General features: G+C 45.3%; 1 protein-coding gene across 1 annotated transcript in view; it reads right to left on the bottom strand.

The window, feature by feature from the left end:
* The window catches only part of nid1a (nidogen 1a), a 111,064-nt gene extending 91,155 nt beyond the window's left edge, over positions 1-19,909 (bottom strand). The window contains exons 1-3 of the mRNA XM_078541982.1: positions 19,559-19,909; positions 18,076-18,375; positions 11,530-11,771 (exon numbers count right to left, since the gene is read on the bottom strand). Of these exons, the coding sequence (XP_078398108.1) occupies positions 11,530-11,771; positions 18,076-18,375; positions 19,559-19,756 (740 nt within the window). The 5' untranslated portion in view covers positions 19,757-19,909. The remainder of the gene's footprint in view (positions 1-11,529; positions 11,772-18,075; positions 18,376-19,558) is intronic.
* Positions 19,910-24,059: the final 4,150 nt, after the last annotated feature.

Genomic DNA, 24,059 nt, shown 5'->3' with positions numbered 1-24,059 from the left:
AGTTTAACTTGTGCATCCCTTAGTGGCCCTATCCCTATCCTAATTTTTCTTCTTCTATTTATACGTCTGCAGAATACTTTGCTAGTTCTTTTTATATTCCTGATAATCGAATATTGTTGGTCTGCTTTGCTTTCCTAATTGTTATTTTTCTATCTTCGTAACTCATTATCCTTAACCCTAACTTATATTATCAGTTTTCATTTTCACCTTTATTGTTTTATGTACTTAGCATATGCCTTTCTCTGGAGTTTCAGTTTCATTCTCGACTCTTTATTAATCAAGGTATCGTTGGCTCATTGATAGTGTAGGCTAAAAGATGTATGATAATGGTAAATGTAGACATAACCAGCTCACTAACTGAGACATAACCAGTTTACTAACTATAGTTAGTCAGAAATCACTGAAGGCCTAAAATTGCATCAGCATGCAGTGAAGGTTATTCCTTTTTTCAAGTAATGGAAAGATTTACAACCATCTTTAGAATGGAGGAAATATGGTTTTAATAACAGGAATCCCAGACATGAAGAAAACATGCCTTGTTGGCAGAGAGACAGGCTTGAACTGTATGTAATCTGGCTACATTGAAGGTTACACCAGAGATAACATTGTAGTAACTAACACTTTCATTACCCAGCACATTTATCCCTGAAGGGAGAAGGAGCAAAAATGTTAACTGATCATCGTAAAACAACAGAATCAATACCTTAAACAAAAACAGAAAATGCTGAAACACTCAGCAGGTCTAACAGCATCTATGGAGAGAAAAACAGAGTTAACATTTCGAGTCCGTATGACTCTTCTTCAGAGCTAAAGAGGAGTTAAAATGTGATGATATTTATTCTATTTAAGGGGATTGAACAGGTGAAGCTGGATAGAAGGCCAGCGATAGGTGGGGCAAAGGAGAGGTTGACGAAGATGTCATGAACAAAAGGACAAAGGGGTGTTAATGGTAGTGATACTGGCTAAAGGAGGTGCTGATGGTGGCATTAAGGTCAGAAAGCAGAATGTGGTAATAGCAGGACAAGGGTAAGCAGCCTGGAAAGAACAACATGAACAAGCAACAGATGGCCCTTGTGGGGGTGGGGTTGGGGGAAGGGAGGGGGAGGTGGCAGGAAAAAAGATTGAAAATAAGATAAAAGGTGGGGATGAAACAATGAATAAAACTGAAAATAAGTAATAAAAATAAGTGGATAAAAATAAAAATTAAAAAATAAAAATGAATATTGAAAAAAGGGATTTAAAAAAAGGGGTGAGGATGGAGGAGAAAGTTCATGGTCTGAAGTTGTTGAACTCAATTCAATTCAATAGGTGAAGAGTGTCCTGCAGTCAGCATCACGGTGAAGCAGTCTGGGAAGAGCGGCCTGCAGTCAGCATCACGGTGAAACAGTCTGGGAGGAGTATCCTGCAATCAGCATCGCAGTGAAGCAGTCTGGGAAGAGTGTCCTGCAGTCAGCATCATGATGAAGCAGTCTGGGAAGAGTGTCCTGCAATTAGCATCGCAGTGAAGCAGTCTGGGAAAGTGTCCTGCAGTCAGCATCGCGGTGAAGCAGTCTGGGAAGAGTGTCCTGCAGTCAGTTCTTGTTGAAAGTAACAAGAGTGACATCACAAGACAGCGCGAGAGAGCGGCGGAGAGATCAGAACCAGCGCGAGTGCGGGGAAGCTTCAAAAAGTGACCTCAGCACAAAGGTGAAAGCTGATTGGTGAGTAGTGGGTAAGTGTTTTTCTCTAGTTTAAAATAGATCAAGCTAAGGAAAGGTAAGGGTTCTAGTTTTTATTTAAAATACATAAATAATTTAACTTTTTTTTACTGTATTTAACTTAAAGGGGTTTTTTTTTCAACTAGAGGCATGACAGGGCAGCTCAGACCCATGTTATGTACCTCCTGCAACATGTGGGAAGTCTTAGATGCTCCTTGCACTCTGGTCAACCACATGTGCAGGAAGTGCCACCAGCTGCAGCGATTTGAGCTCCGAGTTTTGGAGCTTGATTTGGAGCTGGAGGCACTAAGATGCATCCTCGAGGCTGAGTGTTTCGTGGATAGCATGTTTTTAGACATGGTCACCCCACAGCTTCCGGAAGTGCAGACAGAGAGGGAATGGGTGACCATCAGTCAGAAGAAAGGTGTCAGGCAGGTAGTCAGGAAATTCCAGGGTGTAATTCGCTCGAGAGCCGGTTTTCTGTGTTGGAAAATGGTGAGAGTGATGGTTCCTCTGGGGAGTGCAGCCACGTTCATGGCACTGAGTGGCTCAGCTGCATAGGCGGGGGAGGAAAAAGAGGGGAAGAGCAATAGTGGTAGGAGACTCCAAAGTAAGGGAAACAGACAGGCGTTTCTGCGGCTGTAGACATGACTCCAGGATAGTATTTGCCTCCCTGGTGCCAGGTTCAACGATGTCACTGAACGGCTGCAGAGCATTCTAAAGGTGGAGGGCAAACAGACATTGTGGTACATATTGGTACCAACAACATAGGTAGAAAGAGGGATGAGGTCCTGCAAGCAGAATTTAGGGAGCTAGGAAACAGACTAAAAAACAGGACCTCAAAGGCAGTAATCTCTGGATTACTTCCGGTGCCATGCGCTTGTGAGTATAGAAATGGGAGGTTAGTCCAGATGAATGCGTGGCTGGAGAGATGGTGCAGGAAGGAGTGCTTTAGATTTCTGGGACATTGGGAGCATTTCTGGGGGCAGTGGGACCTATACAAGGCGGAAGGGTTGCACCTGAACCGGAATTGGACCAACATCCTTGCGGGGAGGTTTGCTAGTGCTGTTGGGGAGGGTTTAAACAAACTTGGCAAGGGGATGGGATCCTGAGAGGAGGTTCAGCAGGGAGAGATGCACAGCTAAAATTAGAAGAGAGAGCAACTGAGTCTGGAAGGCATAGAAATTATAGGCCAGTTAAGGCCCAAGGGGGTTTGGCACGGTTGGATGGTATTTATTTTAATGCAAGGAGCCTGATGAATAAGACAGATGAGTTGAGGGCGCAAATTAACACATGGAAGTATGATGTCATTGCTGTCAAAGAGACATGGTTGAGAGGGGGGCAGGATTGGCAACTCAATATTCCAGGATATAGGGTCTTCAGGTGAGACAGGGAAGGAGGTAAAAGAGGAGGGATATCGCAATATTGATCAAGGAATCAATTACAGCAGTAAGGAGGGATGACATCTTAGAAGGCTCCTCAAACTAAGCTATATAGGTAGAACTGAAAAACAAAAAAGGAGCGATCACATTGCTGGGAATGGACTACAGGCCCCCAAACAGTTGCAGAAAAATAGAAGAGCAGATATGTAGGCAAATTTCAGAGAAGTGTAAAAATAATAGGGTAGTAATAGTGGAGGATTTCAACTTCACCAACATTAACTGGGTTAGTCATTGTGTGATAGGTTTAGAGGGAACAGAATTCTTAAAATGTATCCAGGAAAGCATTTTAAGCCAGTACCTAGAAGGTCCTACGAGAGAGGGGGCGGTCCTGGACTTAATTTTAGGGAATGAAGCTGGGCAAGTGGTAGAGGTATCAGTGGGGGAGCATTTTGCAGATAGTGATCATAACTCCATTAGATTCAATGTTGTTATGGAAAAGGACAAGGATGCACCAGAAATCAGAGTTCTAAATTGGGGAAAGGCCGATTTGAATAAGATCAGATATGATTTGGCCAGAGTGGACTGGGAGCAGCTACTTTTAGGTAAATCTGCGTCAGAGCAGTGGGACTCATTCAAGAAGGAAATAGGGAGAGTACAGGGCCAGCATATTCCAGTAAAGACAAGGGGTGGGACCAACAAATTCAGGGAACCCTGGATGTTGAGGGATATCCAGGATTGGATAAAGAGAAAAGGGGAGGCTTATGGCAGATACCGAAGGCTCAAAACAGTGGAAGGCCAAGAGGAGTATAGAATGTGTAGGGGGGGGGAACTTAAAAAGGAAATTAGGAGAGCAAAAATGAAAAAACATAGGCAGGTAAAATAAAGGAAAATCCAAAGTTATTTTACAAATACATTAAGAGTAAGAGGATAACTAGGGAAAGAGTAGGGCCCATTAAGGACCATAGTGGTAATTTGTGTGTGGAGCCGGAAGACGTAGGTAGGGTTCTAAATGAATACTTTGCGTCGGTGTTCACAAGTGAGAGGGACGATGTAGATATGGAAATCAAGCAGAAGGACTGTGATATAATTAAAGAAATTAGCATTGAAAGGGAGGTGGTTCTAAGTGGTCTGGCAGGCTTAAAATTAGATAAACCTCCAGGCCCGGATGAAATGTATCCCAGGCTGTTGAGTGAGGCAAGGGAGGAGATAGCAGGGGCGCTGACAATAATTTTCAATACCTCTCTGGCCACAGGAGAGGTGCCAGAGGACTGGAGGACAGCAGCCAATGTGGTGCCATTATTCAAGAAGGGAGGAAGGGATAAATCAGGGAACTGCAGGCCAGTCAGTCTCACCTCAGTTGTGGGGAAACTATTGGAAACAATTCTGAGGGACAGAATTAATCCACACTTGGAGTGGCAGGGATTAATCAAGGACAGACAGCATGGTTTTGTTAAGGGGAGGTCATGTCTGACCAATCTGATTGAATTTTTCGAAGAGGTGACCAGGTGTGTAGATAAGGGCAATGCATTTGACGTAGTCTCCTTGGACTTCAGCAAGCCTTTTGATAAGGTCCCGCATGGGAGACTGATAATGAAGGTAAGAGCCCATGGGATCCAAGGCAATTTGGCAAATTGGATCCAGAATTGGCTGAGTGGCAGGAAGCAGAAGGTGATGGTCGAGGGATGTTTTTGTGACTGGAAGCCTGTGTCCAGTGGGGTTCCACAGGGATCAGTGTTGGGTCCTTTGCTGTTTGTGGCACAGATCAATGATTTAGACTTGAATGTAGGAGGGTTGATCAGTAAGTTTGCGGATGACACGAAAATTGGTGGGGTGGTAAATAGTGAGGGGGAAAACCGTAGATTACAGGAGGATATAGATGGTCTGGTCAGATGGGCTGATCAGTGGCAAATGGAATTTAATCCGGATAAGTGTGAGGTGATGCACTTGGGCAGGACAAACAAGGGACGGGGATACACGATGAATGGTAGGACCCTGGGAAGTATCAAGGATCAGAGGGACCTTGGTATGCGTGTTCACCGGCCCCTTAAGGTACCGGGACAGGTAGATAAGGTGATTAAGGCAACATATGGGATACTTGCCTTTATTAGCCAAGGCATAGAATATAAGAGCAGGGAGGTTATGCTGGAACTGTATAAAATGCTAGTTAGGCCATAGCTAGAGTATTGTGTGCAGTTCTGGAATCCGCATTATAGGAAGGATGCAATTGCACTAGAGAGAGTGCAGAGGAGATTTACCAGGAGAGTTATAGTTATGAGGAGAGATTGGATAGACTGGGGTTATTTTCCCTCAAGCAGAGGAGATTGAAGGGTGACATAATTTTATACAGCGCAATCATGAGAGGCACAGATAGGGTAGACAGGAAAGAACTTTTCCCCTTGGTGAAGGGATCAATAACCAGGGGGCATAGATTTAAGGTAAGGGGCAGGAGGTTTAGAGGGGATGTGAGGAAGAATATTTTCACCCAGAGGGTGGTGGGAATCTGGAACTCACTGCCTGAAAGGGCGGTGGAGGCAGAAATCCTCATATAAGTATTTGGATGCGCACTTGCGATGCCATGGCATACAAGGATATGGGCCTAGTGCTGGAAAATGGGATTAGAATAGTTAGGTACTTGTTTGACTGGCACAGACTCGATGGGCCGAAGGGCCTTTTTGAGGAACCTCATCGACCTTTAGCACGGGAAGTCTAGTTGTTTGTTGCACTGTTTCCCTGTGATCTTTGTGGTGAACATGTCAAAAAGAAACCCTAACCCAAAGGTTTGCAATTTATTAAATAAAGCAATACTGCTTTTCAAATAGTTATCCCAGGAGTAAACGCAAGATGTCTGTTAGTGACAGGTAGATATTTTTCCCTAGACCTCTATGACTCAATGTTAAGGCAGGAAGGCTGTAAGGTGCCTAATCGGAAGATGAGGTGTTCCTCCAGTTTGCATTGCGCTTCACTGGAACCTTCTTGCTCTTCATTCCAACACGTAACAAAGTGTTAGTTTTCTGCAAATGTAAAAGGGCAACTTTCACCTTAATCTCGTACATTTACCTTCAAATTCAATGCTATTGTACTGTTAGCAAACTAGGGGAAGCACATCCTGCACACGCACAGATGCAGCGTCAGTGTCGGCCTGTGATTGTTTAAGTGAGAGATGCTTTTAAGTACAGCTCTACTTTCTGTCGCTGAATTATGCATTTTTTTGCAAGTTGGTGTCTTATAATTGTCTCCCTTACAACATATTTTGCAGCTCTGTTTATGATGGAGAGTTTTTTCAGGTAAAGGCTTGCAATTTATTGAATAAAGCAATACTGATTTTCAAATAGTTATCCCATGAGTGAACGCAAGATGTCTGTTAGTGACAGGTGGATATTTTTCCCTAGCAGCCCGTTTAAAAAAATTAAGAAAAATAAACATTCCTTAAAATAATTAAGAAAAAAAAACATCACCCAACTTGGGGCTTGAAACCATGGCTCTGGGATTAAGAATCTCATTCTCACTAACTGAGCTAGCCAGCTTGTGTAGGAAAGCCACTCATCTGTCAAACTTATTCACTTGTTCAAAAAAACACAGCCTTTTAATAAAGCAGGAGGAGTGACACTGGGTCAAGAGACAGCTCCACAAGTGACCCCTCTTAAATATTTTTAAATCACTGTTACTCTTGCTACCCAAATGAAAAACGTCAAGGCCAGTTGGTACGCGCCAGCAGCCGTAGTGCAGACCGAGCACACATGTGCAACTGTTCCTGATGCCTTTCCGGTTGACGGCAGGAGTCACAGTGCATTATTAACATTCCCTTGAATAAAAAGACAGTCTGAAAACATCATCTCCCTGCCACTACATGCTGTTCCTGCTTGGATAATAAGTTAAACTGTTACAACGATCATTATCATCCTTCATAGGTTTCGCAGCTGCATATGTTATATATTTTATACATACATGCTTACCACAATTCCTAACCCATGAGCTCAGCCAAGCCATGAAAAGTGGCCAACAAAACAAATTTATACACAAGAGATGTAGAAGTTCTGCTGGAAAGATCAATTCTCACTATGCTTTGAAAGTAAATGGCAAACTTAGGGACAGATGGTCATTCAGCCCCTCAAGCCTGCCATTCAGTTAGATGATGTTTTTATTCATTCATGGGATGTGGGTGTCACTGGCTAGGCCAGCATTTATTGCCTATCCCTAGTTGCACTTAAGAAGGTGGTGGTGAGCCGCCTTCTTGAACCGCTGCAGTCCATGTGGCGTAGGTACACCCTCAGTGCTGTTAGGGAAGGGAGTTCCAGGATTTTGACCACGCGACAGTGAAGGAACAGCGATATATTTCCAAATCAGGATTGGTGTGTGGTTTCGAGGGAACTTCCAGGTCGTGGTGTTCCCATGTATCTGCTGCCCTTGTCCTTCTAGGTGGTAGTTGTCGTGGGTTTGGAAGGTGCTGTCTAAAGAGCATTGGTGAGTTTCTGCAGTGCAACTTGCAGACAGTACACACTGCTGCTGCTGTGCGTTGGTGGTGGAGGGAGTGAATGTTTGTGGATGGGGTGCCAATCAAGCGGGCTGCTTTGGCTTGGATGGTGCTGAAGCTTCTTGAGTGTTGTTGGAGCTGCACTCATCCAGGCAAGTTACTTGCCACTTGTCAGCCCAAGCCTGGATATTGTCCAGGTCTTGCTGCATTTGAACACGGACTGCTTCAGTATCTGAGGAGTCATGAATGGTGCTGAACATTGTGCAATCATCAGTGAACATCCCCACTTCTGACCTTATGATGGAAGGAAGGTAATTGATGAAGCAGCTGAAAATGGTAGGGCCGAGGACACTACCCTGAGCGATTCCTGCAGTGATGTCCTGGAGCTGAGATCACTGACCTCCAACAACCACAACCATCTTCCTTTGTGCTAGGTATGACTCCAAGTGGAGAGTTTTCCCTGATTTCCATCGACTCCAATTTTGCTAGGGTTCCTTGATGCCACACTCGGTCAAATGCTGCCTTGATGTCAAGGGCAGTCACTCTTACCTCACCTCTGGAGTTCAGCTCTTTTGTCCATGTTTGAACCGAGGCTGTAATGAGATCAGGAGCTGTGTGGCCCTGGGTGGTAGTTGGCCAGGTTGGATTTGACCCGCTTTTTGTGTACAGGACATACCTGGGCAATTTTCCACATTGCCAGTGTTGTAGCTGCACTGAAACAGCTTGGCTAGAGGTGTGGTAAGTTCTGGAGCACAAGTCTTCAGTACTATTGCCGGAATGTAGTCAGGGCCCATAGCCTTTGCAGTATCCAGTGCCTTCTGCCGTTTCTTGGTATCACATGGAGTAAATCGAAATGATTGAAGACTGGCATCTTTGATGCTGGGGACCTCCGGAGGCAGCCGAGATGGATCATCCACTCGGCACTTCTGGTTGAAGATTGTTGCGAATGCTTCAGCCTTTTGCACTGATATGCTGGGCTCTCCCATCATTGAGGATGGGGATATTTGTGGAGCCTCCTCCTCCAGCAAGTTGTTTAATAGTCCACCACATTCACCACCACTGGATGTGGCAGGACTGCAGAGCTTAGATCTGATCCATTGGTTGTAGAATCGCTTAGTTCTGTCTAATGCCGTTGGGCACACAAGTAGTCCTGTGTTATAGCTTCACCAGGCTGACACCTTATTTTTAGCTACGCCTGGTGCTACTCCTGGCATGCCTCCTTGCACTCTTCATTGAACCAGGATTGATCCCCTGGCTTGGTGGCAATGCTGATGTGGGGTATATGCCAAGCCATAAGATTGTGGTTGTATTCAATTCTGCTGCTGCTGATGGCCCACAGCACCTCATGGTTGCCCAGTCTTAGGTTGCTAGATCTGTTCGAAATCTGTCCCATTTAGCATGGTGGTAGTGCCACACAACACGATGGAGGGTATCCTCAATGTGAAGACAGGATTTCATCTCCACAATGACTGTGCGGTGGTCACTCCTACCGATACTGTCATGGACGGATGCATCTGCAGCAGGCAGATAGGTGAGGATGGGGTCAAGTATGTTTTCCCCTCTTGTTGGTTCCCTCACCACCTGCCTCAGACCCAGTCTAACAGCTATATCCTTTAGGACTCAGCCAGCTCAGTAGTAGTGATGCTACCGAGCCACTCTTGGTGATGGACATTGAAGTCCCCCACCCAGAGTACATTCTGTGTCCTTGCCACCCTCAGTGCTTCCTCCAAGTTTAATTAGGAAAGTGTGAAGTCATGCACTTTAGTAGGAGGAATCAAAAGGCAGACTATTAGTTAAATGGAGAGGGACTCCAAAAAAGTGCAGCACAGAGGGATCTGCATGAAACACAAAAAGTTAGCATGCAGGTGCAGCAAGTAATTAAGAAGGCAAATTGAATTTTGGTCTGTATTGCTAGAGGGTTGAAGTTTAAAAATAGGGAAGTCTTGTTACAATTGTACAGGGTGTTGGTGAGGCTGCACCTGGAGTACTGTGTACAGTTTTGGTCCCAGTATTTAAGAAAGGATATATTAGCATTGGAGGCTATTCAAAAGAGATTCACTAGGCTGATTCCTGGGATGAAGGGGTTGACTTATCAAGAACGGCTGAACAGGTTAGACCTTTATTCATTAGAGTTTAGAAGATAGATGGGTGATCTTATTGAAATGTACAAGATTCTGAGGGAGCTTGACAGGGTAGATGTTGAGAAGCTGTTTCTACTAGTGGAGGAATCTCGAACTCAGGGACATCATCCCCTTATTCTATAACTCTCATTTAAAACTGAGATGCAAAGGAATTTCTTCTCTGAGGGTAGTGAATGTCTGGAATTCTCTACCCCAAAGAGTTGTGGAGACTAGATCAATGAAAGTATTTAAAGAGGAGGTAGATAGATTTTTGAAATATCGGGGAGCTGAGGGCTATGGGGAGCCGGCACGAAAGAGGAGTTGAGGCCTGGGGCAGATCAGCCATGCTCTTAATGAATGGTGGGGCAGGCTTGAGGGGCCTCTTGGCCCACTCCTGCTCCCAAATATTATGTTCTTAAGTGGTATTCAACGTGGAGGAGTACTGATTCATCAGCTGGGGCAGGGGGGGTGTCACGGTACGTGGTAATCAGCAAGAGGTTTCCTAGCCCATGTTTGAGCTGATGCCATGAGACGTCATCGGGTACAGACTTGATGTTGAGGATTCCCAGGGAAACTCCCTCCTGGCTATATATCACTTTGCCGCCATCTCTGCTGGCATGGTGATGGAGGTGCCTGGGACATTGTCTGTAAGGTATGTTTCCATGAGTATGACTATGTCAGGCTGTTGCTTGACTAGTCTGTGAGAAAGCTCTCTCAATTTTGGCACAAGCCCCCAGATGTTAGCAAGGAGGACTTTGCAGGGTGGACAGGGCTGAGTGTGCCATTATCGTTTCTGGTGCCTAGGTTGATGCCAGGTGTCTGCCCACTTCCATTCCTTTTAGACTTTTTAGTGGATTGATACAACTGACCAGCTTGCTCGGCCATTTCAGAGGGCATTTAAGAGTCAACCATATTGTTGTGGGTCTGGAGTTACATGAAGGCCTGACCAGGTAAGGACAGCAGATTTCCTTCCTTAAAGGGCATCAGCGAACCAGATGGGTTTTTACAACAAATCGACAAGGTTTTCATGGTCACCATTTAGACTATTGATTCTAGATTTTTATTGAATTCAAATTTCACTACCTGCCATGGGTCCAGCGACAATACCACTATTTACCAACCTTGAGTCCATAACCTTTAACACCCATGCCTATCTAAAATATTTCATTCCCAGTTTTGAATATTTCAGTTGAATCCCCAGCCTCAGCAGCTTTTTTGGGAACAGAGGTTCAGATTTCCACTACCCTTTGTGTGATGTGAAATGCCTGGCTCTAATTTTAAGGTTATGGCCCCTTGTTCTGGACTTCCCCACCGCACCCCCCGCCTCCCCTCCTCCCCTCCCACAGAGGAAATAATTTGTCTGTACCTACTCCATAAAATCCTTTAATCATCTTAAACGCCTCAATTAGATTACCCTTTAATCTTCTAAACTCGAGGGAACATGCAACATGTCCTTAAAACTGAAGTTGTAAAACACAGAAAACCAAAGTTAATAAGCTTTCCTGACCGCATCAAACAGTATTCAATAGTTAAACCACATTTGCTCTAGAGATTATTATTATAGATAAAAACGTGTCAAAAAATTCTATACTGCAACACAGAACAGCAATAATTTCTTTTTAATGGGCAGAAACCACTGCAGGATAGAATTATAGAATTGTACAGCACTGAAAGCACACATTCAGGCCATTGTGCTTCATCTGACTCTCTGAAAGAGCTATTTAATTAGTACCATTCCTCCTGCTCTTTCCCCAGAGCCCTGTAAATTTCTCATTTTTAAGTATTTGTCCAATTCCTTTCTGACAGAAGGAACAAAGGTTAAAAGAAGTTTCAGATTAAGAAATAGTAAATTTACTTACTGGTAAAGGTTTTTAACAGATTGTTCACTGCTGGATGTAACTGCATAGGACGGTCCCTCGAGCGTAAACAGCACAAAACTGCTTTCCCCTCTGCTGAAGCCCACTCGAGCAGGTAGTTCCAAGTCAATATTATTCGCTGCTTTGGAACGTGTTCCATAAAACTGCAAACCATCTTCAGGGTACAGCAGAATAGCATAGGAGCTGGATTCATCGGAAGCCAATATCACTTGGAAGGTGTTTCTCTGATAACACAAAAACCCATCAAAGTCAATGCATGTATAGGGACTTACAACAAGCAGAACAGCCGTGGCTCAGTAAGCGTACTCTCACCTCGGAGTCAGATGATGGTCAGTTCAAGCACCACTCCAGAGGCTTAATGTACATATTCCAGGCTGACACTCCATTGCACTGCTCTTTTGGAGGTGGTGCCTTTTGGATGAGACATTAAATCACAGGGAACATAACAGATCCCATGGCACTATTTCTAAGAACATGGGAGTGCTCGCTGGTGCCCTGGCCAATTTAACCCACCACCAAAACATAAAACAGATGATCTGTTTACTATGACATTGCTTTTTGTGGGAGCTTGCTGTGAGCAAATTGACTGCCATGCTTCCTACATTACAACAGTGACTGCAATTCAAAAGTACTTCTTGCCTTTAGAGCAGTTTAGATTTCCCGAGTGAAATGTGCAAGAGAAATGCAAAGTCATTTTTCTTACTATTTCCTCTTGCTTTTTGTGAAAAAAAGTAAGTACGGTGCAAGCATTTTAGGTTATCACCAATATGTCCGTGGCCCAGGGTATTATTGTGGTTTGCGGTGAAGAAATTATTATTTGAAAAGGTCCGTAGTTCATGGCATGTGATCAACATTAAGGTGGATGGTTGATGGGTGGAGGGGGTCAATGGGGGAGGGGGAGTTTAAAGCTTACAGTTGCCCAGGGATTCTAAGTCTCTCTATTCTTTCCTAAGGGAGTAATTGAAGAGAAGGGAGGGGGGTGGAGAATGGGAAATGTCTGTTGAAAAACTTGTGTCATCATTTCTCTTACTGTCCCAATTCCTTTGTTACCTTTCTATAGCTGGTTATTCATACATTCAGTTTTTTCCTTACAAAAACAACAACTTGCATTTATGCAGTACCTTTAACATAATAAAACACTGCAAGGCTCTTCAAACAAAAAACTGACACTTAATCACATCAAGAGACACTAGGACAGATGACCAATAGCTTGGTCGAAGAGGTAGGGTTTAAGGAGCGTCTTAAAACAGGAGACAGGTAGAGAGGTTCCACAGCTTTGCATCATGGCAACTGATGACATGGTCATCAATAAAGGAGTGATAGAAATTGGGGATGCACAAGAGGCCAGCCTTGGAGGAGGGCTGAAATCTCAAAGGTTTGAAGGACTGGAGGAAAAGACAGAAATAAGGGGGGCTGAAGCTATGAAGTGATCCGAACACAAGTTGACCACTAGTTCTAAACAACTGATAACTTGTAGTGCTGTGCACTGTTCTGGTGTCCACATTTGAAAAAGAATTCAGAGGCATTGAAGAAACCACTAAAAAGTTTCAGAAGGATGATATCAGAATTGAGGGGTAATGCCTATCAGTAAAGATTTAACAAGCTGGGCTATTTCCTTTAGAAAAGACAAGACTGAGGGGTGACCTAATAGAGATCTCTAAGATTATGAAAAGATTTGACAGGGTAGAAATAGAGAAAAAAAATTTCCACTTGTGGGAGAGTCCAAGCCTCAGGCTCATAAATACAAGATAGTCACTAATAAACCCAGCAGGGAATTCATGAGAAACTTGTTTACTCAGAGTGCATAGACTGCAGAACTCACCATCACAAGGATTGTTTGAGGCAAATAGCATAGATACGTTTAGAGGGAAGCTTGATAGGAACATGAATGAGAAAGGAATAGAAGGTTATACTGACAGGGTGAGTTGAAACGTGTCGGAAGAGGGTCATGTGGAGCATAAACACTGGCATAGAAGTTTGGGCTGAATGGCCTATTTCTGTGCTGTTCATTTTATGTATGCGACTGAACTTTTCTGTCACTAAACATATTGGTACTAACAATGCAGAAAAAGCAAATGCTGACACATTTTAAGTTGTGCTAAGATAAAAGCAAAAAACTGCGGATGCTGAAAATCCAAAACAAAAACAAAAATACCTGGAAAAACTCAGCAGGTCTGGCAGCATCTGTGGAGAGGAACACAGTTAATGTTTCGAGTCCGCATGACTTTTCAACAGAACTAAGGAAAAATAAAAAAGGGGTGAAATATAAGCTTGTTTAAGGGGGGGGGGGTGGGACCAGACTGGCCCTCTATCCAGCTCTTCTTGGCCCACCCCCCCCCCCCCCCCACCCCCACCCCCACCACCCCCCAAACCAGCTTATATTTCACCCCTTTACTATTTTTCCTTAGTTCTGTTGACGAGTCATGCGGACTCGAAACGTTAACTATGCTCCTCTCCACAGATGCTGCCAGACCTGCTGAGTTTTTCCAGGTATTTTTGTTTTTGTTTAAGTTGTGCTAATGTGTGTTTCATGCTATATTCAGTTCACAGAATCACAGAGTGCAGAAGAGGCCCTTCAGCCCATCGAGTCTGCACCGACACGTGAGAAACACCTGACCTACCTACCTAATCCCATTTACCAGCACTTGGCCCATAACCTTGAATGTTATGATGTGCCAAGTGCTCATCCAGGTACTTTTTAAAAGATGTGAAGCAACCCGCCTCCACCACCCTCCCAGGCAGTGCATTCCAGACCGTCACCACCCTCTGGGTAAAAAAGTTTCTCCTCACATCCCCCTTAAACCTCCTGCCCCTCAGCTTGAACTTATGTCCCCTTGTGACTGACCCTTCAACTAAGGGGAACAGTTGCTCCCCATCCACCCTGTCCATGCCCCTCAAAATCTTGTGCACCTCGATCAGGTCGCCCCTCAGTCTTCTCTGCTCCAACGAAAACAACCCAAGTCTATCCAACCTCTCTTCATAAATTAAATGTTTCATCCCAGGCAACATCCTGGTGAATCTCCTCTGCACCCCCTCCAGTGCAATCACATCCTTTCTATAATGTCGTGACCAGAACTACACACAGTACTCCAGCTGTGGCCTCACCAAAGTTCCACACAACTCCAACATGACCTCCCTACATTTGTAATTTATGCCTTGATTGACAAAGGCAAGTGTCCCATATGCCTTTTTCACCACCCCACTAACATGCCTCCTAACTAACTCCCTCCGCCTTCAGAGATCTATGGACACACACGCCAAGTTCCCTTTGTTCCTCAGAACTTCCTAGTGTCGTGTTGTTCATTGAATACTTCCTTGTCAAATTACTCCTTCCAAAGTGTATCACCTCACACTTTTCAGGGTTAAATTCCATCTGTCACTTATCTGCCCATTTGACCATCATCTCAAATCCCTCCCACCTTAAATGGTTGATCTGTGACTACCAGTATTTCTATGTTATGTTGAGTTAAAATCCCTCCATCTTATCTCTATATTATGGATTGTAAAAAAAAAAAATTCTCCAGATTTTTTTTATTCATTCACGGGATGTGGGCTTCGCTGGCTGGGCCAGCATTTACTGCCCATCCCTAGTTGCCCTTGAGAAGGTGGTGGTGAGCTGCCTTCTTAAACCGCTGCAGTCCATGTGGTGTAGGTACACCCACAGTGCTGTTAGGAGAGGAGTTCCAGGATTTTGACCCAATGACAGTGAAGAAACTTATATTTGCCAGGATAAAAATCCATACTTACTGTCCTGTTGAATGGCCTTCAAAATTCAACTGGACTTGATTATGCAAATTTCATACACCGTATCTAATGTGCAAACAATTCCTCCAGTGTGAGAAGCAAAATTTTCACCCGCCAATCATTCTGATACCAATAATGCCTTTTAAAACCCATTTATTTTATTTTCTTTCTAATGTTTCAAGGGCTGAGCAGATCTCCACTACATCATCCAGATGGCCATACATTATAAACAGGCCCAAGCAACAGCAAAATGCATTTATTTAGCACCTTGAATGTAAAGCAGCATAATCAGACATAAATTGACACTAAGTTACATAACAATATATTAGGACAGGTGACCTAAAGCTTGGTTAAAGAGATAGGTCTGAAGGAGGAAAGAGCGGTGGAGAGCTTTAGGGAGGGAAGCCCAGAGTCTAGGGCACAGACAGCTGAAGGTATGGCAGCCAATGGCAGAGCAATTAAAATTAGGGTTGCAGAAGAGGCAAAATTGGAGAACTGCAGAGATCTTGGACGGATCTGTAACAGAGATAAGATGGAGGGATTTTAACACAAGAACGAGAATTTTAAAATCAATTAGGGTCAACAGCAGGACAGCACATTCCTGTCATCATCAACACATACATATACTTTTAGGAGCTTTTACCAGTTAGTAATCAGAAATTGATTCCATCTCCACCAGGCAAATATTTGGATCTCCCCAGTCATAAATTGAGAGATTTCAGCACATAAATCCAGGCTGACAAGCCAGTGTCAGTACTGGGAGAATGTTGCACTGTCCAGGGTGTCATCTTTCAGATGAGACACTAAATCAAGGCCTGTCTTCCCTCTCACGCAGACTATAAGATCCCATGGCACTATTTCAGATGAGCAAGGAAGTTAGCTGCTCTCATGCCCACATGTCCGTCCTTGGCTTGCTGCATTGTTCCAGTGAAGCTCAACGCAAACTGGAGGAACAGCACCTCATCTTCCGACTAGGCACTTTACAGCCTTCCGGACTGAATATTGAGTTCAACAATTTTAGATCATAAACTCTCTCCTCCATCCCCACCCCCTTTCCGATCCCCCCCTTTTTTTCCAGTAATTTATATAGATTTTTCTTTTCCCACCTATTTCCATTATTTTTAAATGTATTTCCATCCATTGTTTTATCTCTACCTTTTAGCCTTGTTTGATTCCTTCACCCCACCCCACCCCCACTAGGGCTATCTGTACCTTGTTTGTCTTGCTTTCTACCCTTAATTAGCTCATTCCTTAGATAATATCACCACCTTCAACACCTCTTTGTCCTTTTATCTGTGACATCTTTTGGTTATCTCCACCTATCACTGGCCCTCTATCCAGCTCTACTTGTCCCACCCCCCCTTAAAGCAGCTTATATTTCACCTCTCTTCTATTTTTACTTAGTTCTGTTGAAGGGTCATTCGAACTCGAAACGTTAACTGTGTTCCTCTCCACAGATGCTGCCAGACTTGCTGAGTTTTTCCAGGTATTTTTGTTTTTGTTTTGGATTTCCAGCATCCGCAGTTTTTTGCTTTTATCTTAAGGAAGTTAGCCTGGTATCCTGATCAATATCGATTCCTGAGCCATTATCAGTAAAAACAAATTATCTGATCATTATCACATTGATGTTTGAGAGATTTTGCTGCATGCAAATTAGTTCACATGTTTCTGACATTAAAACAGTGAATACCCTTCAAAAGAACCTTATTGGCTGTGGAGAGCTTTGGGACATCCCAAAATTGTGAAAGGCTCTATTTAAATGCATATTATTTCTTTTTGTACCTCAGTAAAGCTTCTCAAGGTGAACTTCTTTCATTACGTCACGAGGAGAGACAGGGAACAGGAAAAAGATGATGAGTGAAGGTCATTCCAAGCACACTCCTCTTTGAACAAAACCTATGGATTACTGGTGTGGGGCAGTTTAAAGCCTGGGCAGCCAGAAAGTTTGGCAATCTCCGGTTTAAAGAGATTCTGTTTTGTTTAATTCTGGGGATCAATTTAAGGAGTATTTGGGAGTGACGTACCAACAATTTCCTTCGTGCCCACAAAGAAACACATAATTGAGGAAAATTGACAAGTTTGGCAGGTATAAGTTAGATTATCATATTCATCACAACTCAGTTCCAAACAAACTTAGGAAGCAAACATAGGTCTCAAGGTTTTACCCTGCCAATTTGTTCCCCACTTGTTCTGAAGGAATCAGCTTCCTAATAGTCCCATAAGCACTGGCTACCCTTCAGCATTTCATCCAAGTGACCTATGCTTTATCAGAGTCTAGGGGTTTAATTTAATTGCAGAAGGGAATTCATTAAAGCCCATTGGAGACCTTACCCAAACATCAGCACATCCACACTGTAACAGTAGGAGCCACTGACATTAGTGGGAGACATTAATCGGAGACATTAATCAGGAATGTGTAGCAGTGTCTTAACTTCCCTCCCTAGCCTAGGGCATTTATTGGAAAGCTGCCCAATACTTATCCTGGATCATTGGTTAACTCAGCAGGGGCCAGGGTTAAATGTGGAACGTTTTGATCCACATGAAGTAATGTTACACAGCCCCCAATCCATCAGAGAAGCTGTCTTCAAATCACTGATATTCAGCACAAAAAAGTTGCATGAATTCACATTTTATGCAAAAAGACAGTTACTGGAATGAGTAAAATAAGCAAATTCTTGGACTTTTAAAAAAATTACTTCAACATGAAACCCAGAATGCCCAGTAAATAACTCCTCCCAACTGGTGTAAATCTGAAATCACCCTGGATAGCACCAACATCGTTACCTTATTCTGTGGTTGGTCTCCTCGTCTGAGCTCCTCGTGAGCAGTCACATTTTTCCACGTGGCAATGAAGACATTGTCTGGGTTAAAGTTTAGCTCGTTGAAGCCTTTGTTTATCATCAGTGCAACACGGCGGAGGATTTGTGGTGAGGAGTCTTGCCTGTAGTAGACCTTCCCCATTTTGTCAGAAGTGTCCAGATCAGCCAGAAATGGTGCAACTACACCAAAGCTTGGTGGAAATGTGTCCACATAATCCACTTCCCTCGGTGGCTTGCTGATGGCAATGATTCCATTTGTGTTCACCTTGAGTCACAACAAATCATTAAGGATGTTTTTGTATTATGTATATTTTTTAAAAACAAGAGTCTCACTGAACAAATCCTTCAAGTACCAATCCAATCATTAAAGCGAGATTTTTTTAGACCCTCGAAACAAAATCATTCAGCCCCTCCAGCCTGTTCTGCCGTTCAAATAGATTATAGATAACCTGTATCTTAGCTCCATGCCCCTTGATGTTCTTGCACAACAAGAATGATCAATCTGAGGTCTTGCAATTATCCATCAACTCCCAGTATCCAGAGCCTTTTTGGCAAAGCATGTTTCAGATTTGCACAACCTGATTTCACTCTTCAACAGCCCAGCTCGAAGTTACATCTCATGTCCCCTCACTCTTGATTCCCCTATCAGAAGGGATAATTCCAGTTTACATACCCTACCAATCCTTAAAACATTCCGAACACCTCAATCAGATCACTCCTCACCTCAATCTTCTAAAACTGCTGGACTGAAGAATTCAACCAGCTGGACAAATGATTAAACCTATAGAATTATTTCCTCAAATCACCTGCAATTTTCACATATAAAACGAACCAGTCTCAGGAGAGAAATTGCTGAATTTCAGTCCCAAGATGAGGTTTTAAACTCAAACGTGTTCGAAGTCACAGAAGTGGTGAGTCACAGAAAGAAAATTGGATGAAAAGGACAACGATTTAATTCCACTGAGACTGGTAGAAAATACGGAAAATGTTGGAAATAGACAAGTTCCTCAGACATTTAAAATGGGGAATGGATAAACTAACATCTCGGATGTAGGTCACTCCCGATTCATTCAACTTTCCACATAAATGGGCATTTTCTCAGAATCAAACATGTTCAGTACTGCACGAATCTAGATAACAATTTAATTTTACTGGAGCAATAAAATGAAATAAACACAGATTATGCTTGGCGTTAAGTAATGAGTCTTTGAAAGATTGGACTAAACATAACGGTCGAAAATGAAGCAAGTGAAAATGTATTTATTAATAGTTAGATTGCCGAAGATTCCCTCGCCCTGCAGCCGCTAACAGACCAGATAATAAAATACTTTCTCACTGGAATAACACCCTCCCCTCCAAACACAGATTTCCCCAGCATCCACACTTTGAGGGAACTTTCTTCGTAAAGTAAAACTTTTCTCTGGTCGGCCAAGTTGCCAGGTACTCACATAGAGGTTTCTAACAGTCCTGTCGAATAAATGCAAAGTCTGGTCCAGCCTGGCCGACTCCGAGGTGACATCGTCCCCGGGTGCCAGCAGCTGGTCTCCAGCCCCCTCCCCGTGAGGGAGGAGGTCCCCGGGGGAGAGGCCGCTCACAGCGGCCGCCTGGAACAAGAGGAGAGCCAGTATAGTCCCCGTCCACAACATGTCCACACACACGAACCCGCAACACTGCTCCCGAAGCGCTCAACTCACAAATCCGCTGTCCGTCTCTCCGCGCCCACTGCCCACACGGCGCAACACTGCCCCCACCCCGGGCAAAGACTCAGCGCCCAATCACCGCCATTCACCCCGCCCAGCGCAGCCTGAAGGACAGCCCAGGCAGCCTCGGAGCGTAGGGGGCCCGCCTGAAGAGTACACGCTCAGTAGCAAGCACACTCTTACAGGCACATAGACACACTGAGACTCAATCACACTCTTACAGACACATAGGCACACTGAGACTCAATCACACTCTTACAGGCACATAGACACACTGAGACTCAGTCACACTCTTACAGGCACATAGACACACTGAGACTCAATCACACTCTTACAGGCACATAGACACACTGAGACTCAATCACACTCTTACAGGCACATAGGCACACTGAGACTCAATCACACTCTTACAGGCACATAGGCACACTGAGACTCAATCACACTCTTACAGGCACATAGGCACACTGAGACTCAATCACACTCTTACAGGCACATAGACACACTGAGACTCAATCACACTCTTACAGGCACATAGGCACACTGAGACTCAATCACACTCTTACAGGCACATAGACACACTGAGACTCAATCACACTCTTACAGGCACATAGGCACACTGAGACTCAATCACACTCTTACAGGCACATAGACACACTGAGACTCAGTCACACTCTTACAGGCACATAGACACACTGAGACTCAGTCACACTCTTACAGGCACATAGACACACTGAGACTCAATCACACTCTTACAGGCACATAGGCACACTGAGACTCAATCACACTCTTACAGGCACATAGACACACTGAGACTCAGTCACACTCTTACAGGCACATAGACACACTGAGACTCAATCACACTCTTACAGGCACATAGACACACTGAGACTCAGTCACACTCTTACAGGCACATAGGCACACTGAGACTCAATCACACTCTTACAGGCACATAGACACACTGAGACTCAATCACACTCTTACAGGCACATAGACACACTGAGACTCAATCACACTCTTACAGACACATAGGCACACTGAGAATCACACTCTTACAGGCACATAGACACACTGAGACTCAATCACACTCTTACAGGCACATAGGCACACTGAGACTCAATCACACTCTTACAGGCACATAGGCACACTGAGAATAAAATCACACTCTTACAGGCACATAGGCACACTGAGACTCAATCACACTCTTACAGACACATAGGCACACTGAGACTCAATCACATTCTTACAGGCACATAGACACACTGAGACTCAATCACACTCTTACAGGCACATAGACACACTGAGACTCAATCACACTTTTACAGGCACATAGGCACACTGAGACTCAATCACACTCTTACAGGCACAAAGGCACACTGAGACTCAATCACACTCTTACAGGCACATAGACACACTGAGACTCAATCACACTCTTACAGGCACATAGGCACACTGAGACTCAATCACACTCTTACAGGCACATAGGCACACTGAGACTCAATCACACTCTTACAGGCACATAGACACACTGAGACTCAGTCACACTCTTACAGGCACATAGACACACTGAGACTCAATCACACTCTTACAGGCACATAGACACACTGAGACTCAGTCACACTCTTACAGGCACATAGGCACACTGAGACTCAATCACACTCTTACAGGCACATAGACACACTGAGACTCAATCACACTCTTACAGGCACATAGACACACTGAGACTCAATCACACTCTTACAGACACATAGGCACACTGAGAATCACACTCTTACAGGCACATAGACACACTGAGACTCAATCACACTCTTACAGGCACATAGGCACACTGAGACTCAATCACACTCTTACAGGCACATAGGCACACTGAGAATAAAATCACACTCTTACAGGCACATAGGCACACTGAGACTCAATCACACTCTTACAGACACATAGGCACACTGAGACTCAATCACATTCTTACAGGCACATAGACACACTGAGACTCAATCACACTCTTACAGGCACATAGACACACTGAGACTCAATCACACTTTTACAGGCACATAGGCACACTGAGACTCAATCACACTCTTACAGGCACAAAGGCACACTGAGACTCAATCACGCTCTTACAGGCACATAGGCACACTGAGACTCAATCACACTCTTACAGGCACATAGGCACACTGAGACTCAATCACACTCTTACAGGCACATAGACACACTGAGACTCAATCACACTCTTACAGGCACATAGACACACTGAGACTCAATCACTCTCTTACAGGCACATAGGCACACTGAGACTCAATCACACTCTTACAGGCACATAGGCACACTGAGAATAAAATCACACTCTTACAGGCACACCCCCAGCCCCACCCCATCCCTCTCCCAGCCCCGCCCCTCTCCCAGCCCCGCCCCACCCCCACCCCCAGCCCCGCCCCACCCCTCTCCCAGACCCTCCCTGCCCTACCCGACTCCACCCCTCTCCCTGCCCCTCCCCATCCCTCTCCCTGCACCACCCCTCTCCCAGCCCCTCTCCATCCCTCTCCCTGCACCACCCCTCTCCCAGCCGCGCCCCACCCCTCTCCCTGCCCCACCCCTCTCCCTGCCCCTCCCCATCCCTCTCCCTGAAACACCCCTCTCCCAGCCCCACCCCACCCCTCTCCCTGCCCCACCCCATCCCTCTCCCTGCCCCACTCCACTCCACCCCTCTCCCTGCCCCACCCCACTCCACCCCTCTCCCTGCCCCACCCCACTCCACCCCTCTCCCTGCCCCACCCCACTCCACCCCTCTCCCTGCCCCACCCCACTCCACCCCTCTCCCTGCCCTGCCCCTCTCCCTGCCCCGCCCCTCTCCCTGCCCTGCCCCTCTTCCTGCCCCGCCCCTCTCCCAGCCCCACCCCTCTCCCTGCCCTGTACCTCTCCCAGCCCCGCACCGCCCCTCTCCCCACCCCGCCCCTCTCCCCACACCGCCCTCTCCCTTCCCCGCCCCGCCCCTCTCCCTGCCCCGCCCCTCTCCCCGCCCCGCTCCTCTCCCCACCCCGCCCTATCCCTTCCACGCCCCGTCCCTCTCCCTTCCCCGCCCCTCTCCCTACCCCACCCTGCCCCCTCCCAGCCCCACCCCGCCCCCTCCCTGCCCCGCCCCGTCCCTCTCCCTGCCCTGCCCCTCCCCTCTCCCTGCCCCGCCCCGTCCCTCTCCCTGCCCCGTCCCGTCCCTTTCCCTGCCCCACCCTACCCCACCCCACCCCTCTCCCTGCCCCACCCTGTCCAGTCCCTCTCCCTGCCCAACCCCATCACTCTCCCTTCCCCATCCCTCTCCCTTCCCCATCTCTTCTCCAATCTTCTCTCTTCCTTTTCCCGTTCTTCTCCTGCTCTCTTCTCCCCCTTTTCCCTCCCCAATCCTCACTCACCCCTCCTCTCACATTCTTTCCCTTTCTCTCTTCTCCTTCTTCCTTTCCCCCTCTGCCAACCTTACCCCTTTCCCTTTACCCCTTCACATCCCCTATCCCATCACTTCCTTCATCCTCTCACTCTATCAAAAAAGCTGCCATCCTTACACAGTCCATTCCATTAGGTGACTCAGCACCACACCAGCGTGGTTAACTCTTAAATATTCTCTGAAGTGCCCAGCAAGCCTTACAGTTGTATCAAACCATTACTGAGACTCAATCACACTCTTACAGGCACATAGGCACACTGAGACTCAATCACACTCTTACAGGCACATAGGCACACTGAGACTCAATCACACTCTTACAGGCACATAGGCACACTGAGACTCAATCACACTCTTACAGGCACATAGACACACTGAGACTCAATCACACTCTTACAGGCACATAGACACACTGAGACTCAATCACACTCTTACAGGCACATAGGCACACTGAGACTCAATCACACTCTTACAGGCACATAGGCACACTGAGACTCAATCACACTCTTGCAGGCACATAGGCACACTGAGACTCAATCACACACATATTGATAAACTATCCCACACAGACACACACTCAGAAGGCAATTGTGGCATTTGGTATGTATCTGATCCATAAAACTGTTAAAACAACTTTAGAAGTCCAAAAATTATAATTTTATGTATATTCCATACTGCCTACTAGTTGGGGGGAAACTAAAATTCAACTAAAGGACACAATTAGCCAGATATGCTTTTACTGTTTGTAACCAGCTCCGAAGATGAGTCATCTTGCACTCGAAACGTCAACTCTTGCCTCGCCACAGATGCTACCAGACCTGCTGA

The sequence above is a fragment of the Cetorhinus maximus genome, chromosome 5 (assembly GCF_964194155.1).
Source record: "Cetorhinus maximus chromosome 5, sCetMax3.hap1.1, whole genome shotgun sequence".
NCBI classification, from domain to species: Eukaryota; Metazoa; Chordata; class Chondrichthyes; order Lamniformes; family Cetorhinidae; genus Cetorhinus; species Cetorhinus maximus.
Note: the sequence above shows the minus strand (reverse complement) of the source record. Positions and strands in the feature narration are given on the sequence as shown.